Raw genomic sequence first — 25,201 nt, 5'->3', positions numbered from 1 at the left:
GGATAGCCACGGTAATTATTTGTCGAATTTTGTTTCAGATTTCGTTTAAAGAACAAGGAATTAACTGATCAATGCGTTATGAGGGCGAAAAGAGATAAATGGTATCCCACTCAATTCAGTTGCTTTTGCTCTGTACATTTCCAGGCCTATTTAATTTTCATTCACATTTACAAATAAAGGAAATGGAACGCCCACCACCAAGAAAACGTAACCACAAAAAAACCCACTTATTTCGTTCAAACGCACACCAAGTATGATAAATACAGCATTTTACTGCTATTTTTGAAATGTATACAGCCTTTATTGTAGATGTCTGTTGCCTTGGTTTTAAAAACTACGCCACACTTCATAATGGACAACTTTCAAGCTAGTAATAATAAATAATTACACTAAACGATTATTGTGGTAAAGTATTCATGGGCCGCCTCTGTGGTGCACTGGTTAGCGTGAGCAGCTGCCACCCCTGGAAGCCAGGGTTCGATTCCCAGCTCCGCCACCAAATTTGAAAAGGGGCACGAGGGCTGTAACGGGATTCTATCAGCCTGGGGAGGTCAACTGAGTAGAAGTGGGTTCGACTCCCACCTCAGCCATCCTCGAAGTGATTTTCCGTGGTTTCCCACTTCTCCTCCAGGCAAATGCCGGGATGGTACCTAACTTAAGGCCACGGGCGCTTCCTTCTCCCCCCACAAGGCCCCTGTTCAGCATAGCAGGTGCAGCCCTCCCTCACAGTTGTATCCTCCGACCCAATGTCTCACGCTCCAGAACACTGTCCTTGAGATGGTAGAGGTGGGATCCGTCTCTGAGTCCTGGGAAAAACCAACCCGAGAGGGTAAACCGATTAAGAAAGGAACACAGTAGGCTACTCATGAGGATGCAATAATTTTAAAAATATTAACAGAATGAGGTTGTAACCTATTATAGGTCCCTATGATTTTAAGGTTTCCTGTCATAAATATTTATGTCCATCGTTTTTATTCTAATTTACGCTTAACCACAACAGCCAAGCAGGGTAACGCTCTTGTTCCGATTTCGAGGCCTATTCGTATGTCACTGTGCGATGATTTCGAACTACCCTACAATCAACTGATCGTGATATTGGCCTCGTGCCGCAATATGATGAAGTGGCGGTATTCGCTTTCATGCTTCAAGCTTTCGGCAACGGACTTTAATTCTCCCCCAGCGATTCTAAAATTGCATTTTCTACACTTTTCGCCGTTTAAAGGCCATGCCCCCTTGCTTGTGTGACAACAGGAAACATGGCGGGCGTTCGTTCTATTAGGTTCACCCAGGCAGCGCTTCCGCCTCATTGTGTTATTCTAGCTCGTTGCTGAACACACGGCAAGAAATTCAATTCTCTTTCACTTAATGCTTCCTACAATACCGTTTCTGGTATTAATACTATGAAGTACCGGTGTTAGTGCAAGCACTTGTATATCAAGAAAGATTGCATAGAACACCACCACCAATACACTCCAACCGATTAAAAAAGCTTCAGATATCGCACGTAAGCACACGTGGATATCATTTAGCCAAAGTCGACTTGAGCGCTGCGTAGCGGAGAATGCCAAACCGATCCGTGTTCATTACGCCCTATTGAGGGAGAAGAGATAATACTTCTTCTATTCGTTACGGTTGCTGTTGAAATGAAAATGAAAATCCACAGCCTGTTGCCAGTCATTCGACCGGGTCAGGAATGGAATGAATGAAGCCCTATCTAGCGGTAAGAATAGGAATTGTGCCGGCTGCCGAAGTCTGTCGCACTCCTCTGGGGCAATGATTAATGAATGACAGTTGAACTGAAATGATATTGGGGCGTGTTGCTGGAAGGAATTACGACAGGTAAAACCGGAGTACCCGGAGAAAAACCTGTTCCGCCTCGGCTTTGTCCAGCACAAATCTGACATGTTGTGGATGGAACCACGGAACCCAGCGGTGAGAGGCTGCCCTGCCGCCTGAGGCGCGGAGGCTTACGGTAGCTGTTATGAGATCATATTTCTTACTGCATGACCGGTTATCTTTCTACATAATTTGCGGAAGCCTTTGTTGGTATCATTCAAGTTCTACGGTCAATTTCCAATGTTGGCTATGCTGTCCGATGTATTTTAGAATTGCTTCACCCACAATGCATCAAAACATCCTTAAACAGACATAGACGCTTTATCTTATTAGTTTTCATAAGTTTTAAATAAGTTGTAGTTAGCGATTCGCCTTTTACTAAAATAGTTATGAGTGCTTATTTGCAAGTAGCTGAAGACGAAGGTGAGGAGCCGATAGAACTACCTACAGAAGATGATAGTACTCTCCTCCTTTCGACGTTAGCTGCTCAGTTTCCCGGTACTTGTGGTTTAAAGTACAGAAACCCGGAATCACGAACAATGCGTGGTGTTCGACTGGTTGATGGAAGACTTCATCCTCCAGAAAGTGGTTGGGGCAACTGTGTTTATTATTGTGTGTTTCCGAAAGGTGATTATTTTCTTATTGGAGGTTAAGTTGGTGAATTTGGTTATGCTTGCTTTTTTCTTGCAGTGTCTACAATCATTATTGGTCCGCATTTAGGGCTCTCGCCCGGGTGGCAAACTTCCTATCAATTGTTTACCTAGATGGGTCTTCAGTGATTTCAAAGAAATGTGAAATTTATCGAACCGTTCTCGTTACAAATTTATCCAGTCTTCCTCTTCTTATACATGAATATTTTCCCTAGTTTGTCCTCCGGAATTCCAACTTCATTACGATTACCATTAAAAGTTCCTATTAGGCTTATTCATCTACGAATGTCATTGCATGCCGTTTCTCTACTGACAGCTCGGAATATACCCCTTAATGATACAGATGTTGATTCCTATAGGGAATCTGAAATATTGGTATATACCCCTTAGTCGAGCAGCTTGTCTCATTACTCTCAAGTCTTTCCAACCCAATGTTTGCAACATTTTTGTAAAAGTACTCTTTTTGTTGGAAGTTACAACAAATCGCACTGCTTTCCTTTTGATCTTTTCCAGTTATCGTATCAAGTCTCCTATCCATATGAAGAGATCTGTAACCTATATTTGCAACTTCATTAATGTGATTATTCCAATGAAGTTCTTTCCTTGTGTTAGCCCCTAAGTACTTGCAGTGATTATTGTAAGTTACTTCAGGTCCATCAACACAGTAATTAAAACAGAACTTTTCCTCATGTTGAAACCTTCATCCCGACTTTTCATCCCGTTTGCCATTATACCATTTTTTACCGTCCATCTCACAACATTGTTGAGGTCTTTTTGCAGTTGCTTACAAACCTTTATACAGTAGACCTATACTTTTTGCATTTTCGTACAAACCTGTAACATATTTACTAGACCTACTCGATACAGTATAACATCATCTGGCAAAAAGCCTTAAGTGTGGTCCCAGTTCCTTACTGATATCATTTGTATATATAAAAAAAACATGAAGTTCCAATAATACTGCTTTGCGGGACTCCCATCTTAATTGTTACAGGATCAGATAATGCTCCTACTGTAATTCTCTGAATTCTCTTTTTTAGAAATTTAGCCACCTGTTCATCCACCCTTTTATCTAGTCCACTAGACCTCTTTTTGTCAGCAGTCTTCCATGGTCTACCCTATCAAAAGCCGTGGATAGGTAAATAGCAATGTTATTCATTTGACCTCCAGAATCTAAATTAATCTGCTATATCCTGCTGGAATCCTTTAAGTTGTGCCTCACTGGAATAACCTTTCTTAAACCCAGAAATTCAGTAAGGATTACATTACTTTTATAGCATGATAATGATGTAATATGTTGGAAATCTTAAGTGGAATACCTTGTAGAGGAGATATGTGTTCACTGCGACAGTTAAGAACCCACACGCCGTCCCCCAGAAGTAATTTTGCTTTTATAACCTAATACAGTTTATCACGCGCCGTAGTCCATCGCCTAACTACGTACCAGCATTTCTATTGGGTGAGACACAATGGGATATGATGTCACTCCTAGCAATGAAGTAAATTAATTCCGTTACCAACCCGCGCACAAGGAATACACAACTGCACAATAACTACACAAGTGAATGCAATCTGTAAAGAAAGAATTCTATTCAACTCACCTTAATGTAGAGGAGGTTTCAGCACGCTTGCAGCATTACAAAACTCGTGCTTCCCCCTCTGCTTGATCGTAGACCAATGGCCTCACCAATCCAGACCAGTGGCTTTGTCACTAACCTACCCTAACCAATCCAGACCAATGGAGGTGTCATGCGGGAAACTAGAGGCCTAGGGCTGCTTCGCGGCTTCTAACCTGGGGGCTTATGCCCCTAGATCCCATTTGCTTGATCCAGACCAATGGCCTAACCTATCCAGACCAGTGGCTTTGTCACAAGATTCGTAAATTCAAAGGTAGCGCTGCTGCACTAGGACTCGTTCTTTATATGAACAGTTGGCAGTTCTGTCCACTGCATTATCAAGCCCTTCACGAGACTCGAGCGAGAGAGAAACAAATGACAATGCAATTGCGCCTAGATGCGTGCGCTGGAAAATGTAAGTTGTTCTGAATTTTTGCCCTCTTTTGTATCAAACCAGTTAGTAATTTTGTAAATATGTCTAATGTGATCAGAAAGAGTGCTTTTCCAGAGCGTACATGCAACACATGTCTAGCTCCCTAGTTAATCTGTTTTGTGTTTCCTTTGTACACTGGGGTTACTATAGAATCTTTCTATTCATTTGGTACTGCTCTTTCACACAGTGTTTATTTCCACTGAATATTAATGAGCACGTGCCTAAAGATCTGTTTAATCTTCTAATAGCATGTTTTCAGTACTAACTGATTATTTATTACTTTTCATAGATACTGTTCCATATCTTGATGATTAATTTTGAATGGTTCTTGTAATGTGGACATACGAATTTTGTAACATTTTCCCAATTTGAAACCTGTGGTTATGAATATAACATTGTGTGCATTCTTTATTTGGTTACATGATCGAATCGTATCCACGAAATTTCACTGTAAATTTTGTTTCAAACGGAAGATATTTATTGCTTTCACTCCTATGAAGTGTAAAATCTGCAGTAAATTAAGAAATACAATCGTTACTAGAGAAATATGTTGAGAAATATCTATACATACTTACAGGCTGTAGACAGGACTTCCTTCTGTTGCATCCCACTACTCATGTCTCTTTTGTTTCTTTCTTGAAGTCCAGGACTAGCACCGACGAATGGGAGTGCTATGTCTGTGAATTCTCATTATCTTTGTCCATATGACTCGCACGGATGGTTCAAACAGCAAAATAGCATGATCCCTGGACCAGAAAATACTGTATATTACTTTTTTGTTGAAAGGTAAATAGCATGATCCCCGGACCAATAAACTTAATGAATGAGTTAGGGCACAAAACGAACGAGCAACATGAAGAAAATGTTCAAACAACATCAGTGAGCAAAGACATCACACTCAAAAGTGTTAGACAAACAAAACATATACGGAAGCACTGCGACGTAGCAGAAGAAATAGTTGTAAGGTAGTAAAGTATGTATCCATGTTATTCTCTACTAGTAAAACATTTTGTACTGTTTCTTATTTCTTAATTTGGCACAGAAATTACATTGAAATTTCGTGGATATGATTCGTTCATGTAAGCCGTTATTCCGTTTGGAGTAGATGTCTTGAAATCTTTTGAAGTAAGAGAGCAGAGCTTGAACCTGTTGCTGGGGACATGTACAGGAATCGACATTGAAGTTGCCTAAACAGTGTAGATGCTTGGAAGAATTAAAACTCCTGTTTAGGAGTCAGCTTGTTTTGATATGTTGGCTGCAATATACATTTGTATTCTTTGTTGCTGTGATTTATCATTGAAGATTTATTGCACCTTTGTTCTTCGTATTCTGCCTTTTCCTTGTGTAATGAATTTTTAACATTGTACTGTGCGATTCTTTGATTCGTAGCAGTGGGCAGAATTCATGCAAGGTTGCTTTTAGAGCTTGTTTGATAACACTCGTTACCATTCTAATTAAAAGTATGAATGTTTCATAATAATTGGTACCTAAAAGGGTACAATGTTTCATTTGTTCATTTTGGTAACTGGGTTCCCATGCCACGCTGTAGACTCTTGTGAGTGTATTTTTGGTAGCACTTACTGGGGTGGGGGGCATGTTTAAGAGTGAGAAAATTACGCAAAAACGACGTGATACCGAAAGCAGCAGAGAGTAGAGATCTTTCCTTTATGTTTGCCAGTTACCCACCAACCTGCTCTGATAAGTATTCTTACTGATATAGAAAAATTTAAATGGAGACTATGTCAATCTGGGAAATGCGACCATTTTCTGTGTTCCTATTGGTCAGAGCAGTTTGCTATTGTCTCCGATAGAACTGGTATCGTGGTCACAAGGCTGCTGCTTTCTGTGAAAATAAGGAAACTACGAAGTTTGAAGTGTCATGGACTGTGTCTCATGTACCCGTGACACGAATGTATTAAGTAGTTACTAGAGTGAAATTCACAGATTTAAAAAAATTATTCGCGGGTCAGTTAAGTGATTGAACCATTGTGGAATCTGTCACAGATATCTGGAATTTTAAGTATAAGGAAGTAAATTAATTTTCCTGTGCCAGAAAAGTGCATGCAATTTCCAACTTTTGGCCAAGAAGGGAACCATTTTGATATTATTTAAAGTTAAAAACTTCATAATTGATCCGTATTGAACTGAGAATATTTAAAAAAAGAGAGAGATGTTCCACCTATTCAATACAATGATAAACAGTTGCACAAACTTGTACGGATCAATTATGAATTTTTTAACTTAAAATAATGATGCTTACCAGGCGAAATCTAAGGCCTATCATTACATGGGCCTAAAAATCAAGTTTGTGCAACTGTTTATCATTGTATTGAATAGGTGGAACCTCTCTCTTTAAAAAAAAAAAAAAAAAACATTTTTGATGTGGAACCTTACCCTTCTAAATGTAATATGTTTCGTAGCCTACTGGTTACTGGGAAAAAAGCCCCAGTCAAATTTCTACTAGCAGCGAGCAAATTGTATCCCCTGCCTGTCATAGTGGATAAGTCAATGTTCAAAGTAATTACGTAAAGTTTCGTCCACTGTTGAACATAGAATGCACTGATCTGATGTTCTTTTCACTAGCCAGGTACTTATAAGAAATAAATTGACATGAGGGTCCACCTTTTTAATACAATATATCAAGTAACAAAAATGAAATTTATAGCTTATAACTAGCCAGTACTGTTACAGGGGTAGTAAAGGCTAGTGGTTAACCAGTCCACACAAGTGGTTTTTTCACTTGCCAATAATCTAACCGCTGGTCTTGTGGCTTGCTGTTCATAAGTTTGCAGCCTTGTGTACAGTGTTATGACAGCGTGCAAACTGTGCCATGTTGGATTCCTAACCTGTCTTTTGCATCCCTGCAAATAAAGTTTTACCGCTCATTCTCTGAAGTACATTGTTGTATTGATATTTTGGACCCCCACAATATTTTTTAAAAGCCACTGATCCATATCCCATACCGGGCGAGTTGGCCGTGTGGTTAGGAGCGCGCAGCTATGAGCTCGCGTTCAGGAGATAGTGGATTCGAACCCCACTGTCGTCAGCCCTGAAGATGTTTTTCTGTGGTTTTCCATTTTCACACCAGGCAAATGCTGGGGCTGTACCTTAATTAAGGCCACGGCCGCTTCCTTCCCATTCCTAGGCCTTTCCTGTACAATCGTCGCCATAATACCTATCTGTGTCGGTGCGACGTAAAGAAAAAAAAAATCCATGTCCCAAAAAGAATTTTCCTTTCCGTGGCTGTCAACATGGTCCTGACTTCTACACCATACAAAAGGGTGGAGACAGTGTAGGATCTCATGATTTTCTTATGCAGTAAAAGGCTGAATTGCCATGAGTTTATTCCTATTAATTTCAGCTGAAGTGTCCTTGCTCTTGTTACCTCTACAGACGTGCCAACTCTCGCGAATTAAGCGGGAGACTCCCGATTTTTCAATTTTTTTCTCAATATTCCGATTGCCGGAGCTGATATCCCGATCTTCAGAGCAGTTTCAGTAATTTTCGTATTATTTTAAACTTTTTTAAAGGTACAGTCAAAGGTTCCACCTTTACAATACCAATTTAAAAAAAAATTAGCAATTAACAAATGTCGGGACATGTTTTGTCCTTCTTGAGGATATCATCAGCCGAAATACTTGTACGATAAGTAAAATAGAAAAAGACAAATACACATTAAAATACAATTCGGGTTACCGAATACATCAAGTTAAAATGCATGATAAAAAACACCCGCGTGTTTCCTCGTTCTATCGATATATGGCTGGTCAATAGTAGTTCTATAAACACAACCGGCTGGCAGTACTGGGCACGGTGGCCAGCCCTGTGCTTGTCTTTGGTATTGGGGATCAGACTTTCATGCACTAGGAACTGTATAAATATTGCATGTTTATATGCCTTAAAAAGTACTTAAATATGCAACAAAATATGTATCATCAATTTGAGCTTATTTCTGTAAAATAAAATTATCTTTATCTAGCTGATGTACCCGTGCTTCGTTACGGAATTCTACCCTGTATACAGAATTCTAGGTTAGGTAGTGTACACGTTGTGAGCAAGATTGTCTTAAATTGTATAGCTCTTAACGTTACCCTAGAAATGCAACGGGAGGTCACCAAACATCTTTTCTCATACAGTATGAAGACTGACGGAATTTTCACTGTAATGGTAGACCCAAATTCATACCACAATCATGTTGGGATGTTTTCATTATAATGCCTTTTTACGTCCTCAGAAAGACTGTCTTAGTGGTTTTCCCAACTGAAATGAACATACAATGACGTCAATAGGAATGGCGCGATTAAAAGCAATGCTTTCATATTACGAAATACTCGTTCAAATGAAACACCACACATTTTCTCACTTTTAACAAACAGGACTACACTGCCTATATAACAGTCCAAAGTTCCAGACCTGGAATGACCAAACCGCAGACAGCCGTGATCCGTGAACACTCTTCAGCGGGGAGAGGGTCGAATAGTGGAGGCTCCCAGGGCAAAAACTATGCCCAATTACTATTCTGTTTCCTAGGAGTACCCGATGAGTCGGAAAATATCAGTTCACTACACTGGCGGTGGAAAAATCTATCTGACCTGAAGGCAAATTTTTTCTCCAAGCCAGAAGAGAAACCCCCTCTTCAAAAGTGAAGAGAAAGAAGCTTTTCTTAAGAAACGGCTCTTTTCAGAGTTGAATTTTGAGTTATTTAGTGAATATTGTGGTGCTATAATTTGGAAAAGGCCTAAATTATTGTTCTATTTTTTTTTTTTTGCTTTACGTCGCATCAACACAGATAGGTCTTATGGCGACGATGGGATGGGAAAGGCCTAGGAAGTGGAAGGAAGCGGCCGTGGCCTTAATTAAGGTACAGCCCCGGCATTTGCCTGGTGTGAAAATGGGAAACCACGGAGAACCATCTTCAGGGCTGCCGACAGTCGGGCTCGAACCCACGATCTCCCGATTACTGGATACTGGCCGCACTTAAGCGACTGCAGCTATCGAGCTCTGTAAATTTTTCTTCTAGACCAGGCCATACTACTACTACTACTACTACTACTACTACTACTACTAAGTGAGGCTCTGCCTTAAGTATGCACACTGCTTATTCAAAACAGTGCGTCAGAGTAGGGATCGAATAGCTGAAATACTATGATGAACCATCTTATTACGTACCAACTGTATAAGAAAATGTATGAACCAGGGGAATGGCATGCTAAAGAAGAAAGTTTTCTAACTCCCGGCTATTTCCCGCCAATATTCAGTCAGGCTGTTATACTCGGTACGCAGCAGTAATCCCATCTATCGGAATTGAGAGGCATCATGAGAGACAAAGAACATCACAACAAACAATGGTCAATGTAATGTCATTGTTCGATATTATAGGCCTTCCCATTTGGTTTTCTTCCGACTCTGAAATACCACTCTTATCATAGTCGGTACGGTAAAACTGAATAAGAGATAAATAATCGGAAATTGTATTCTCTATAACTTTTTATATAGTACTTTTCGATAGGACCAATAACATTGGTATTTAAAAATTACATTTTAGGCACCTTCCCCTAAACTATAATTTCATCCAGGATGAATAAAGTTGTTTATAGCTTAGACTGTAGCTTCTTTTTCCCTGACTCTATCTACCGATTTTCATTAAATTCAGTTAACCCATTTTCTCGTGACTCGGCGTTGATATGGACTTACCAACAAAAATACAAATTCATGAATATCTGTGTTATCCTAGCCGGTATGGTAAAAATGTATAAGACATAAATGGTCAGAAATTTAATTCTCTATAACTTTGGTTATGTAGTATTTATCGACAACTAATAATATAAATATTTGAGAATTACATTTAGGCCTTTCCCCTAAACTACCATTTCACTCAGCCTGAATAAAATTATTCATAGGCTACATTATAGCGATGTATTCCTCGACTTTGCATACCAATTTTTATGAAGATAGGACTACTAAAAACATAAATATTTGAAAATGAAATATTAGGCCTTCCCCTAAACTACCATTTCTATCAGCGTGAATAAAAGTATTTATAGCCTAGATTGTAGCGACTTATTCCCTGACTGTGTATACCGATTTTCATTAAATTCTCTTTGGCCGTTTTCTAGTGATGCGTGTACATACAGACAGACAGAAATTACGGAAAAGTAAAAAGTGCATTTCCTGGTTACTGTGGACATGACCGATACAGAAATAGCATTATTTTCAAATTCTGGGCAATGTACAGACAAAACTCTCATTTTATATATATATATAGACTTACATACTTATTCCATGGATTTTGAAGTGCCAGCCTCGTCATCGGTGAATTCTTCACTATTGCAGTTAACAGCTAGGGAGTAACTGATGCTTTCCATGGTCAATCTTCATCTGTTGTCCCTCAGCAAAGCTTTGTAGTGTGAAAAACTCCGTTCTGCATTGCACAAAGTGACAGACGTTCACAAATGCTGCTAAATGTCCTGTAGGTAATGAGTGTTCTGTTGGTGTTTTGGGTGCTTTGCCTTCTAGAACATCTACAATTTCAAGCAGTAGGCCTACATTATACCCAGTATTTTTGGAGAGAACGTTTGTAACTTTCTGTTTCACTGTTTCTCCTACAACCCCTGGAAATGTTTTTAAAGTGGACACAGTTTTGGTAAATTTTGCAAATGACTGGTGTAATGGAATCCCAACTGCTTCCAATGATTTAATACCATAGCTGTAGGAATACAATACTAGCTGTCATAAACACAGGGTTACTTCTAATTCTTTACTTGACAATGTTTGCTGAATGGGTGGTGCTTCATTAGAAGATGATCTTCAAAAGGCAGAAGTATTCAGTCAGCAGTATGTAAAGATTGTTGGTTTCAAGGATAATGTCAAGATAGAGGAGGAGACTAAGGCCAAAGAAGTAATAAAATTTACATATGATAACAGTGACATTTACAATAAGATACAAAAGTTGAAAACTAGAAAAGCGGCTGGAATTGATCAGATTTCTGGGGATATACTAAAGACAATGGGTTGGGATATAGTACCATATCTGAAGTACTTATTTGATTATTGTTTGGTCGGAGGAGCTATACCAGATGAATGGAGAGTTGCTATAGTAGCCCCTGTGTATAAAGGAAAGGGTGATAGACATAAAGCTGAAAATTACAGGCCAGCAAGTTTGACATGCATTGTATGTAAGCTTTGGGAAGGCATTCTTTCTGATTATATTAGAGATGTTTGTGAAATTAATAACTGGTTCGATAGAAGGCAATTCGGTTTTAGGAAAGATTATTCTACTGAAGCTCAACTTGTAGGATTCCAGCAAGATATAGCAGATATCTTGGATTCTGGAGGTCAAATGGACTGTATCGCGATTGACCTGTCTAAAGCATTTGATAGGGTGGATCATGGGAGACTACTGGCAAAAATGAGTGCAATTGGACTAGACAAAAGAGTGACTGAATGGGTTGCTATATTTCTAGAAAATAGATCTCAGAGAGTTAGAGTAGGTGAAGTTTTGTCTGACCCTGTAATAGTTGAGAGGGGAGTTCCTCAGGGCAGTGTTATCGGACCTTTATGTTTTCTTATATGTATAAATTATATGAGTAAAGGAGTGGAATCGGAGGTAAGGCTTTTTGCGGATGATGTTATTCTCTATAGAGTGATAAATAAGTTACAAGATTGTGAGCAACTGCAACGTGATCTCGAAAATGTTGTGAGATGGACAGCAGGCAATGGTATGTTGATAAATGGGGTTAAAAGTCAGGTTGTGAGTTTCACAAATAGGAAAAGTCCTCTCAGTTTTAATTACTGCGTTGATGGGGTGAAAGTTCCTTTTGGGGATCATTGTAAGTATTTAGGTGTTAATATAAGGAAAGATCTTCATTGGGGTAATCACATAAATGGGATTGTAAATAAAGGGTACCGATCTCTGCACATGGTTATGTGGGTGTTTAGGGGTTGTAGTAAGGATGTAAAGGAGAGTGCATATAAGTCTCTGGTAAGACCCCAACTATAGTATGGTTCCAGTGTATGGGACCCTCACCAGGATTACCTGATTCAAGAACTGGAAAAAATCCAAAGAAAAGCAGCTCGATTTGTTCTGAGTGATTTCCGACAAAAGAGTAGCGTTACAAAAATGTTGCAATGTTTGGGTTGGGAAGAATTGAGAGAAAGAAGAAGAGCTGCTCGACTAAGTGGTATGTTCCGAGCTGTCAGCGGAGAGATGGCGTGGAATGACATTATTAGACGAATAAGTTTGAAAGGCTTTTATAAAAGTAGGAAAGATCACAATATGAAGATAAATTTGGAATTCAAGAGGACAAACTGGGGCAAATATTCATTTATAGGAAGGGGAGTTAGGGATTGGAATAACTTACCAAGGGAGATGTTCAATAAATATCCAATTTCTTTGAAATCATTTCGGAAAAGGCTAGGAAAGCAACAGATAGGGAATCTGCCACCTGGGCGACTGCCCTAAATGCAGATCAGTATTGATTGATTGATTGATTGATTGATTGATTGATTGATCTAATGCTTTTAGAACTTCTTTTATTTTTGGTAAATGTTCAGAATAATAGAGTGCAGCCTCAAGCCATGATCCCTAGTGTGTTAAAATAGGTTGTGGTGTAAGGAAGTATCAGGTGCTGTTGTTCTGAATATCTGAACCTGTGATCAAGCTGTTACAAATATCTTCTTGACAGGCGACACTAACTTGTCCACTAACGGATAGCATGAACGAATAGTCTCTGTGATGGAGTCCATGTGCAAGGCAAGTTGAGTTAAATTAGGGAAAATACCTTTTAACGTCCCCGATTTAATAATGTAACTAGCTGCGTGTGTTGCCATGAGGAGTACGTTATTGTATCTAATACCATCAGGCCACAACAATTTCATTGAATCAATGACAAACTGAGTAACTGTTGAGTTGTTAGTGACCTCTGACTGTCCTACATGAAGAAGATATGGCAGTTGGCTGCTCTTTTCTAAGGGCTCCGACTACTATATTCATGATATACTAACAATTTGTTGGTTATTTTGATCCACCTTTTCAATACAAATTACAGTTTGTGTTGCTAAGTTGTAATGTTACAACACTAATTTACCGGGACATGTTTCGCTTTTATTCACAAGCATCATCAGCCTATACAATTGCCTCAAGGTTTGTCATATTTGGATTGTTGTTACAAATTTCATTACATTGAATGTAAATCTAATTTCAGTGATAACAATATTTAAAACACAAGAATAATATACACATTAAAAATTATGACAATATGATTTGCAATGTTAAAATGGAGTAATTCTTAATTCTAAAACACATTGACGTCCAAAACACAGTTTTTACAATTTGAAAATTTGGCTAAAAATTGTTTGCAATGTTAAAATAAAATTGATTCAACTATAATTTGACATTAAAATTTGAGTCATAAATATAAATATTGGATGTTAATATATAGGAGCCATAGTTACTGAAGTGCGTTGGTTTCTAGAATACAGTAACATTTCAGTATTGAGAATTTTAGTTAAGAATTGTGCTGTCTAAATAATGTTATTTAAAAAGACTGTAATTTTGCATTATGCGTGATTAGTCATGATGATAATCTAGAATTGAAGTCTTGGGTTCGTTGGAAATTGGCTTCTAGATTTGATGAGGCTTGCTGCTGCAGTTTGGCAATTTGATCAGAGGAAGTATTGACTTATTTAATTCTTGTTTGTAGCGACCGGACTCTCCGTTGGAAGTTGATTGTTTTGATGTAAGTTATGGTTAAAAGGGGCTTCAATCCAAATTTTGAGTATCTGATTATGTTTCTTTCGATTTATAGAATGGAAGAAGCATCTGGAACAAATGGAAATGAACTTAAGTAATATTGTGTGTGTGTTGTGCTTGTAATGTGAATGTTGTTGCATTATCACTTACCCCTTTGTCTGCTGCTAAAGAATCTTGTGGACCTTATTGCGTTACTGTGACTATTGTCTGTTGTGGCTCTACACCTTGTGTTGTATGTATGAAAGAGCTGTTGTGAAGGGCGGGTGGGGGGTTGAGGGGAAGAGATGTTGGGTGGGGCGTTTGCTATTGACGTGCTATGTGGTAGGGAATTCTTATCTGTTGTCGAGGTGGGGGTAGAGGACGATCCTGCAGGCGGGGCGTTAAGCTTTGGCGTGTTATGTGGAGGGGGACTTTTTTGCGTTACCGAAATGGTTTCAGTTGTGAGTGTATTTAGATTGAATATTTTAAAGAATTTGCTTTTATCTGATTTGAGATTTCGTAATAATGTTGGCAACTGCTCTATTAACAGACTTTTTATTTCGACCGCGTCATTCAAGTTTTTTCCTTTATTAAAGTATTGATCCAAATAAATATACATGTTTTCGAATTCTGTCATTAGCTTCCCCTTTTCGATTCTTTTGATTATTGTAAGGTCTTTGTCTATTGAGGTGTAATGATGGCCGGTTTCTTTCATATGATTACTCATTGCGGAGTATTTATTGTGTTTTAAGGCGTTAAAGGTGTTCCATGTATCTGGTTAGGAAACTGCGTCCAGTTTGGCCAACATATGAAGATTTATACTGTGCGCATGTTAGTCTGTATGTTCCGGCTCCTATATGTTAACATCCAATATTTATATTTATGACTCAAATTTTAATGCCAAATTATAGTTGAATCAATTTTATTTTAACATTGCAAACAATTTTTAGCCAAATTTTCAAATTGTAGAAACTGTGTTTTGGACGTCAATGTGTTTTAGAATTAAGAGTTACATGTCCCGGTAAATTAGTGTTGTAACATTACAACTTAGCAACACAAACTGTAATTTGTATTGAAAAGGTGGATCAAAATAACCAACAAATTGTTAGTATATCATAGCATAGTTCAATACGGGTCTAATAATGAGATTAGTTACATGTAATACTATATTCATTGCGAAACGACCTTCAGAGTCTGTTGTTTTGTTAAAACTAATCCAAAAGTATTGATTTCTTAAAGACTTCTGAATATTGGACATTACGTTCTCGTAACACTGGCTGTGATACATTTTGCATGAAGTGCCTTCATGTGGAATATGTTCATTGGTGTAGCTGTGTAGGAAATTTCTGAGTGTTGGATTGTTGAGCTTAAACAGCAGAATATCTGCTGCTAGAAAGGCCTGACAGAGGTCTGAGAAAAACTGTGTTAGTCTACTCTCAAAACATTCCACAAGCTGTTTTTGCATTTAGCAGAATTTGTATTACGTTTCCTAGCCACTGACTCGTTATGTTGGGATGTGTTTATTTGCTGCAATACTTCATATAGTTTTTCACTACCGACTTTCTTCTTTCATACTTTACAATATAGTATGTTAGAATCTGTAGAAATCACTTCAGAAGAAAACTCATCTTAAACCTATCTGAACTAGGCTACTTAATTTATTTTTTGGCATGATGTACACTATGTGAATATTAAATAGTGTGTACATACACTTGGCACTTTGTCACATTCTACAACTCACATGTTACTCACTTAGCACTGTTAAGACAACTGGGCTAAACAAAATATACACTCAGCCACTACCGAAGCTGCTTCACTGCTATTGTGAAAGATTGGTTTTCCACGTGAAGACCTCACACTGTGATTCCCAACAGTGTTGTGAACTTCCATAGAGGAAGTCACTGTTCAGCCATGGTAAAATGGCTAAATCCCAATACTAACAATGATAAATCAGTTTTTTGTAGCTAAAAGTCTTCAAAAAGTAGCTAAATTCCCTATATAAGCAGTACTGAATTTTCAATTTGTTGTTTCTAAACAATAACTCAAAACCGTTTAGTTTAGTGTAAAGTAGCAAGATTGACAACACTGATTCCCAAGCATGTGTGGTGAAACACTGGGATTACTTCATAGACACGACATCCAGCTTTGCGTATCAAGTATTGTTGGTGAGTCACGGTTTCCCTGCTCGCTATCCTGCTGTTCCTTGCTGAAGCATATTTCCCACTCCTTTGTACTGTGCAGCTAAATGCTCATTACTTATCTATAAGTCATCATTGTCAACAATCACATTGTTTGCACTTGCGGAACATATTACACATTAGTACAAAATGCCAGGGGATGCATTTATAAGCATAATCAAAATTATGTTATCCTTTTAATATGCCATTATAGGTCATAAAATCCAAAATGTGATGCATTTATTAAAAAACAAAATATGCATTTTTATGCACAGTAAAAGTAAAATTCATTATAAAATATCAAAAAAGCCAGTATGTTAGAAACCGTGCTTATGGTTCATTATTATTATTATTATTATTATTATTATTATTATTATTATTAATAACCATTTTTGGGACACTGAGGTCCATCATCAGTGATTAAAACTTGTTTAATACTAATCCACATAGGTGTGTCATCAAGATAAAAGGGAGCCCAGATGAAATGAAAAACAGAAGAGCGGTGCCTGATAACTTTAACACCGTGTCCAGTATGTTGCAATTATCAAGCATCTGTAGACACTTTGTTCCTTCCATGCATACCACTCTTGCAGAAATTTCCTTCACTGAGTGAACAAAGGTGTGGGAAAAGCAGTGTTCGAAAAATATCCTTGTCCATACAGGATGTTTGATTGCACCATGTACTCCACAGGTAAATAGTGGATATATTTAATTGCCTGTGGACTTTATTTTCCTATAGCCAACAATTTCACATGTGCACCTGTAGGAGTCGCACAACATAACACTGTAAGTTTCATTTCTTTAACCACCACAAGGAAGAGTCTTGTTCGCTGAACAATGCCACAATAAACCAGTTTCATTGGTGTTACATATTGGTTTTGGTATTAGCTTGTGCTCCCTCACTATTTCCTCAAACTTGTGTACATATTCTGTTACTGCTTGATGGTCTAGTGATTAATTTTCACCAGTTACATCTAATTTTCATATACTAGGGTGAATCTTGATATCAGCTTACCAACCATCTGAAATTGTGCACTCCTCTGTTGGTTCATATTTCTCATACAATTCTGTGAACCTTTCTTTAATCATGGATTTAGAGATAAGTGCTCTCACCGACCGGTTGACCATTCATACAAAACGATGTCAAGTTGCTCCAACTGAGGTTTCTGTAGAACACACAGTCCAGTGATGGCCTTGGTAGATTCCATGGTTGTGATCTGTTATCGTTGACAGTACTCTTTTTCTCCTCTTACTTTCTCCTTCCATAACACAGGATCCGGCGTAAAGATATGAAATTTTTAGACTGGCTGTAGCTTTGGCTAGGAAAGGTACACACCAATGGGAGATGAAGGGATCATCTCCACTCTCCATGCCATTTTACTTGTGAGGGATCTGTAGAGTGCTATGCATTGGGCATTTGTGATGGAGACATTTTTTAAGACTGTTGACTTTGTAACTGTTACACAGCAAAGATTCCGGCAACATTTCAAGTAGGTCGTCATGGCCAAGTTCCCAGGCAAAACATGATATTGCTGTGGGTTAACAGTTTCACAACAACTGCATTGCCATCTAAACGGAAATCAACACGGAGGTCAAGAATTGCCTGTATGCCTGAGAACATCCAGGCATGAGGCAAGCACTTTAGAACACCCCTGAGTGTTCATCACCCTGTCATGCCGCAGCTCTGCATCTTTCTGTACGGTCGGTGAGGAGAATCCTGCATATGGATTTGAAGTCCCACCGCTACAAACTAGTGGCTGCGCAGAAGTTGAATTCTTATGATTGTGAAGACCAAAGAGCTTTATCAGTGAAAATGCTTAAAATGATGAGTGATGACATGATTATCATGATGAGTGACGAGGCACATTTCCTCTTCTCTGGTTATGTAAATGAGCAGAACTTTCTATACTGGTCAGACACAAATCCACACATCCTACATGAGCTTCCCCTTCATAGTAAACGTGTGACTGTGTGGTGTGAGTAGCTTCGGGATATTTGGACCATATTTTTTCGATGAGGACGGTCATGCCGTTGCAGAGAATTTGGATCGCTACATTCATTGTTAAGCAACTTTCTGGCACAGAACTACACAGATGCCACATTGATACAGGTTTGGTTTCAGAGGGAAGGTGCAACTGAACACACATCTTCATTGACAGTTTTCAACTCCATGTTCCCTGGGCATGGCATTTCCTGCTGTTGTGATGTTCCATGGCCTGCTCGTTCGTCTGATCTCTGTGTGTTTGTGATTATTTTTTTTGAGGCTGCCGTAAAGGGAAGGTTTGTAAGGCAACACCCTGCACGGCGAATGATCTCGAGGAAGCAATTCATCGTGAAATATTGGCAGTACCGGAAGATTGGTACAGTGCGCTATGGGAAACGTCAGAAACAGACTCGAGGAGTTCATGAGAAACATTGAACATAATTTGGAGGGTGTTATTTTCAAAACTTAATTATTGTTGCAGGGCATTTCTTCCTGATCATTCTTAAATGGCAACAATGGTTATTTTCAATGAATGAATAATATAAACATGCATTTAAGTACATCATTTTTTTTAAAATTTTGAAAACCAAGAGATATTTTTGCTGGATCCTGTACTGTGGTAGTTTTTGGACAATACAGCACAGAATACATGTGAGTATAAACCTGTAATAGCGGAGGTAACAGTTCACTTAGTTTAAGCCGCACCATCTGGCTTCTCCTTGATGGAATAGTGAACCGGAATGAAGCACTTGATCGATTTTCCTGTTATTAGAACTTGCCAGATGGTCAATGGACAGATTATTTATTTCATTGTCTTGCATCATGATTAAACTGTCTGTGCAGTATACTGCAACATGTAATGCTTTGTCATTGGTTGAAAGGAGGTCACGATGAGAGCATACTCTAGTCAGATCTCCACAGATGTTAATCTTGGACTAGCCAAAATTTACAGAGTCCGATTTACCGGTAAGATTTCCGTTTTTTCACACGTCTCCCAATTTTCCTATTTATTCCTATTTTTGACCAATATAACCTTCAGTACGCTCAGTACTCTTCCCCTAGGATAAGGGATAAATTTTATGTACTTGTGTAATTTACGCAACCTCATTTTCAAGTGTATTTATTTGATGCCTTATTTCGCGAGTGTATCTTCCATCGCTTTCATGTATCGTGTTTCCCGCTCACCACAGCACCTTGTGTGCTTTAGAGCTGGAGAGATCGGACAGCAATCGTCCTACAAGCAAGAGAAGCTATTGCGCGCTAGCGACTCAGTTAATTGGGACGAAAGAATGAGTTTGTTATTGTGTGGTTCGTGTGCTCTTAACAACTTTTCTGTGCGTAGTTTCGTTGGAGTTATAGGGCACTTGATTTTTATTGCGGTTCTGTGCTTTTCCCCTTGTCGAAGTTAATAATGTTAATAATGTATGAGACATATTGATCTGCTTTGTGTGTGGTAGATATGTGTATTTCAGTGCATTTGTGTTCATTCTTACTTCAGAATTGTAATGAGTTGAATGTATTTCAGGGAGTTGTGTCATTGACAGTTTCCAGTATTTTCTCTTCACGTTATGGCCAGAAAACATAACAAACTTTATCTCCAAGTGTTCAGAGATACCTATAAAATTAAATTTTCGTTCATTTTACAGTCTAATAAAGGAAACTATTCTGCATTTTGTTGCCTGTGTCGGTGTGATATAAATATTATTATTCGTATGTATATGTCAAAATGAGAATGATTAGGCACACTTTCTTGTAACTAGTTTTATGTTTTCTTAATATATGAATTTAAATTTAATGGTCAATTCGCATTGTAACTGTAGATATGTATGCCTTTTATCCTGTCCTTTTTCACCTAGAACGTGGTGCAATATTATAGGATATGTGATGAAATACAAAAATTAAAAAATCTTATTTTTTATTTCTAAAGGTTGGCAGGTATGAGAGTGCATCTTTTAGATAATGCCACTTAACGAGTTTCAGTTTACACCTCGCTACACTGGTGCACAGTCTGTCGAAATTTCCAGCTGTCATCTTCACAGTTCTAGTCGACGATTCCAGCGAAATGATCAGTGGTCGACTGGATACAAACAAACTTTTATAAAATGTGAAAATAATGTTTTGGGTGCTTTTATAAGTTGTCATGCATGTTGGGGCTGATGACCTAGATGTTCGGCCCCTTTAAACAACAAGCATCACCCTCATCATCTGTAATGCATGTTAAACATAAATATTTTTACAGACAGAGCAACCTATGTTAGTTCAACAACTTTTACGAGTGTCATACAAGTGTATCCTGAGCCTAGGATTTTGTTAGCAGTTTTAATCTTAGATATAGGGAACTGGCCAAAGATGCCTATAAAAGTTAGGCAAAACATGTCCCGCAATTAGACATTGTAATATTATATATGTAATTAATAACAATCACATAAACCGGGCGAGTTGGCCGTGCGGTTAAGGGCGCGTGGCTGTGGACTTGCATCCGGGAGACAGTGGGTTCGAATCCCACTGTCGGCAGTCCTGAAGATGGTTTTCCATTTTTTCCCCATTTTCACACCAGGCAAATGCTGGGACTGTACCTTAATTAAGGCCACAGCAGCTTCCGTCCAACTCCTAGGCCTTTCCTGTCCCATCGTCGCCGTAAGACCTGTCTGTGTCGGTGCGACGTAAAGCCACTAGCAAAACAAAAGAAAAACAAAAAACCATAAAGTATTGAAAAGGTGGACCTCAAGAAACAGTCTTTCATAAAAACATAAATTTTTCAATATGGAGCCAATTATGAGATTTGGACTTGTAAATAATAGCTTCCTAGAAATATGCCATTAATTTTGCTTTTTTTACCTCAACAATTGTGTTTGCTGCATTGTTGGTTACGACCAGCACTTTTCCTGTTAACTTCCATCAACATTGTGATTTCAGATAGACAGTCAGTAATATTATCTGCTGTGTGATGTCCTTTCAGTTGGGCTGATTTCAGACAAGTATGTTTTAATGTATGTATGTACATACACTTGTATGTCACTGGTAAAAGTTGTGGAACTGACATAGGTTGCTCTGTCTGTAAAAATATTTGGGCCGATTGCAGAAAAGGTGTTTAGAGGATGTCTGCGGTTAAATAATGCCTAAGTATGGCTGCCGCATTGCAGATACGTTATTTATCACTTAGACACTGTCTAAAACTGATGTTCAACCGGCCATGTTTAAACACTGCCGAGAGCACTGTTTAACCTCAAATGAGAGAAGTGAATCACAATCAGAGGTTATGTACCATGAAACATGTAATTTGTATTATCATGTTGGACGATTTCATGAAAAAAACGTTAGTTCGACGGCCTCTCTGTGGGTCGCCCGCTGTGAAATCGCAGGAATTCATTTTAAATGTATGGGGAGGTAGAGCTTAAAGTAAGATTACGCTCTTCAAGAGACTTGTTTCTTGAGAATGACAAGAGGGTCAGTCTGGTAACTGTCAACTAGAATACAATTCTTGGCAACAGATATATTTTATTATACATGGGGTAATTTCCATGGAATTATAGGTCACTTCGACTATGTACATGTCAGAATTACTTGTTCCAATCGTCGGAGGGCTGTCACATACATCATCCGGGAGGGATTCACTTATATTTACTGCCAAGTAAGCATGCATAATAGTGAAAACTAAAAAGTAGGTTGTATATATAATCATCGCGCTAATTCATATAAGTTTTCGGCAACTATGAGATAGGAAAAGGCAAGTGGTGGTGGTGGTTATTATTGTTCAAAGAAGAGGACTGGGGAAGAAGAGCCGTGACCATATTAACAGCCCTAGTATTTGCCTCGTGTAAAAATAGGGAAAATACGGAAAACAATATTCAGGGCTGCCGATGAAGTGTTTCGAACCTACAATCTCCAGAATGCAAGCTATGGCCAGTACGACACATAAAGTTACACATTACTATTGGTCTTCCCTTTGTTGAAGCTATTTACGAGTAGATTACACTTGATATAGATATTGATTCCCATAGGGAACCTGAAATCCAATAACGGACCATTTGTATTGGTACTAGCGAATGAATCCGTGCTTTGCTACGGAATTCTACATTGTATACAGAATTGTAAGTTAGGTAGAGTACACGTTGTGAACAAGACTGTATTAAATTGCATAGCTCTTAACGTTACCCTGGAAACGCAACGGAGAAATCACCAAACGTCTTGTCTCATATGAAGCCTGCATTAGGGAATTTTCATTGTAATGGTAGGCCTGCTTGCCTTCAATCAGTCACAATCAGGTTGGTAAATTGCATTATAATGACAGACACACACTCTCCACCTGCCTTTTCACATCCTCAGAAAGACTGTCTTAGTGGTTTTTTCCAACTGAAATGAACACAGACCATTACAATGTCAGTAGGAATGGCACGAGTAAAAGCAATGATTTCACATGAAATAATCAAATGAAAAACCACACATTTTCTCACTTTTAACGAACAGTACTACGCTGCCGATCTAACAGTTCAAAGTTCCAGAGCTGGAATGACCAAGCCGCAGACAGCCGTGATCCGTGAACGCACTTGGTCTTTTCTCGCAGGCTGGGGGGGGGGGGGGGTCGAATAGTGGAGAGTCCCAGGGCAAAAACTATGCCCTTTTACTAATTTGTTTTCTAGGAGTACCTTATGAATCGGAAAATCTCAATTCACTACACTGGCGGCGGAAAAATCTATCTGACTTGGAGGGAATTTTTTCCTCCAAGCCAGAGGAGAAACCCCCTCTTCACTGCTAATTTTGAATAAAATGAATGTAGAATTTAATGAACGTGAGGAGGAAGCAGCTCTTTTTAAGAAACGGGTCTTTTCAGGGTTGAATTTTCAGTTACTTAGTGATTTATGGTGCTATTGTTTGGAATATGCCCAAATTGTAATTCTGGACCAGGTCATACTACTAATGTTACTACTACTACTACTACTACTACTACTACTACTACTACTACTACTAAGTGAGCCTCTGCCTGAAAAGTGTACACTGCTCATTCAAAACAGCGCATCAGAATAGGGATCGAATAGCTGGAATACTATGATGAACCAGTGAGTTACGTACCAGCAGTACGGTATCAGAAAATGTATGCACCAGAGGAATGACATGCTAAAGAATAAAGTTTTCTAACTCCCCAGCTATTTCCCGCCAATATTCAGTCAGGCTGTTATACACGGTACGCAGCAGTAATCCCATCTATCGGAGTTGAGCAACAGCATAAGAAAGAAAGAACATCGCCACAAACAATGGTCATTGTAATGTTATTGTTGATCATTATGTGCTTTCAATATTGTTGGCCTTCACATTTAGTTTTCTTCAAACTCTGAAATACCTCTCTTTTCATAGTCGGTACGGTAAAATTGAATAAAATATAAATGGTCGGAAATTGTTTTTTCTATAACTTTTGTTATGTGTACTATTCGATAGGACCAATAACGTAGGTATTTAAAACTTAAATTTTAGGTGCCTTCCCCTAAACTACAATTTTATACAGGGCGACTAAAATTGTTTATAACTTAGACTGTAGTTTCTTATTTCCCGATTCTATATACCGACTTTCCTTAAATTCTGTTAACCCATTTTCTCGTGGCTCGGCGTTGATATGGACTTGGCAACAAAAATACAAATTCATGAATATCTGTGTTATCAAAGCTGGAACGCTAACACTGTATGACATAAATGATCGGAAATGTAATTCTATATAACTTTAGTTATGTAGTATTTATCGATAGGACCACCAATAATATAAATATTTCAGAATTAAATTTTAGGCTTCCCCTAAACTGCCATTTCACTCAGCGTGAGTAAAATGATTTATAGCCTAGATTGTAGTGGCTCATCCCCCGACTTAACATACCGATTTTCATTAAATTCTCTTCAGCCGTTTTGTCGTGATGCGTGTACATACATACAGACAGACAGAAATTACGGAAATGTAAAAAGTGTATATCCTTGTTACTATGGACATGACCGATACAGAAATACCATTCTTTTCAAATTCTGAGCAATGTACAGACAAAACTCTTATTTTATATGTATAGATTATAGATTACACTCACTGTAACAATGCTATAATCAAAGCTACACTTCCCCGTACGGTGGCGTGTCGCTTTAGTGTCTATAATATTATGAGATTTCATTTTCCACCGAAAGCGATATTCTTATCTGTGGTCACGTCTTGCTCATGTTTAGCCATATTTGAGTAATGTGTAGGTAGACAAACAGCTGACTGGCGTTCGGCACTTGCACCGACGAATTTCATTGGTTGTGGCAAGCAAAGAGTTGCATGAAGGATGCTTCTCTCTCCATTTTCAAACCAATATAGAAACTTTAAACGATGTCTAGTTAAACACCGGCTGAACATTGTTTATGCAATGGAAGATCATGCTCAATTTAGATGTTGTTTAGGTAGAAGTTGTCTAAGGCTTCAAACTAGTCATCGTTTCTGCAATCGGCCCTTTGCGTTTAACATGCATTACAGATGAAGAGGGTGATGCTTGTTGATCAAAGGGGCCTAGAAGTATGTTTTAATGTCCCATCTGACACAAAATGTTCTGTAACTGTAATATAGGCGTCCTGACACTTGGACGTCCAGCAGTAAGAGTGATGTGTTCTTGCTATGCTGAGCTCTGCCTTCACATTGGTCATAACTTCTTCGCACAGTAATCATTAGCATGTGTAAAAACAGAAACAAAATTTTTATTCTTTACATAGTGTCATATGAAAAGTTAATACATCATATTCACTTACATCTGAAAATAATGTGGCA

At 38.4% G+C, this 25,201-nt stretch overlaps 1 protein-coding gene across 1 annotated transcript in view; it reads left to right on the top strand.

Moving 5' to 3' along the window:
• Nucleotides 1–2,128: 2,128 nt before the first annotated feature.
• The window catches only part of LOC136864636 (TAR DNA-binding protein 43), a 285,790-nt gene continuing 262,717 nt past the window's right edge, over nt 2,129–25,201 (top strand). Inside the window, exon 1 of the mRNA XM_067141889.2 lies at nt 2,129–2,463. Within this exon, the coding sequence (XP_066997990.2) occupies nt 2,226–2,463 (238 nt within the window). The 5' untranslated portion in view covers nt 2,129–2,225. The remainder of the gene's footprint in view (nt 2,464–25,201) is intronic.

The sequence above is a fragment of the Anabrus simplex genome, chromosome 2 (genome assembly GCF_040414725.1).
Source record: "Anabrus simplex isolate iqAnaSimp1 chromosome 2, ASM4041472v1, whole genome shotgun sequence".
Classification (NCBI taxonomy): Eukaryota; Metazoa; Arthropoda; class Insecta; order Orthoptera; family Tettigoniidae; genus Anabrus; species Anabrus simplex.
The sequence above is the reverse complement of the archived record's forward strand: the minus strand, read 5'-3'. Positions and strand labels throughout refer to the sequence as shown.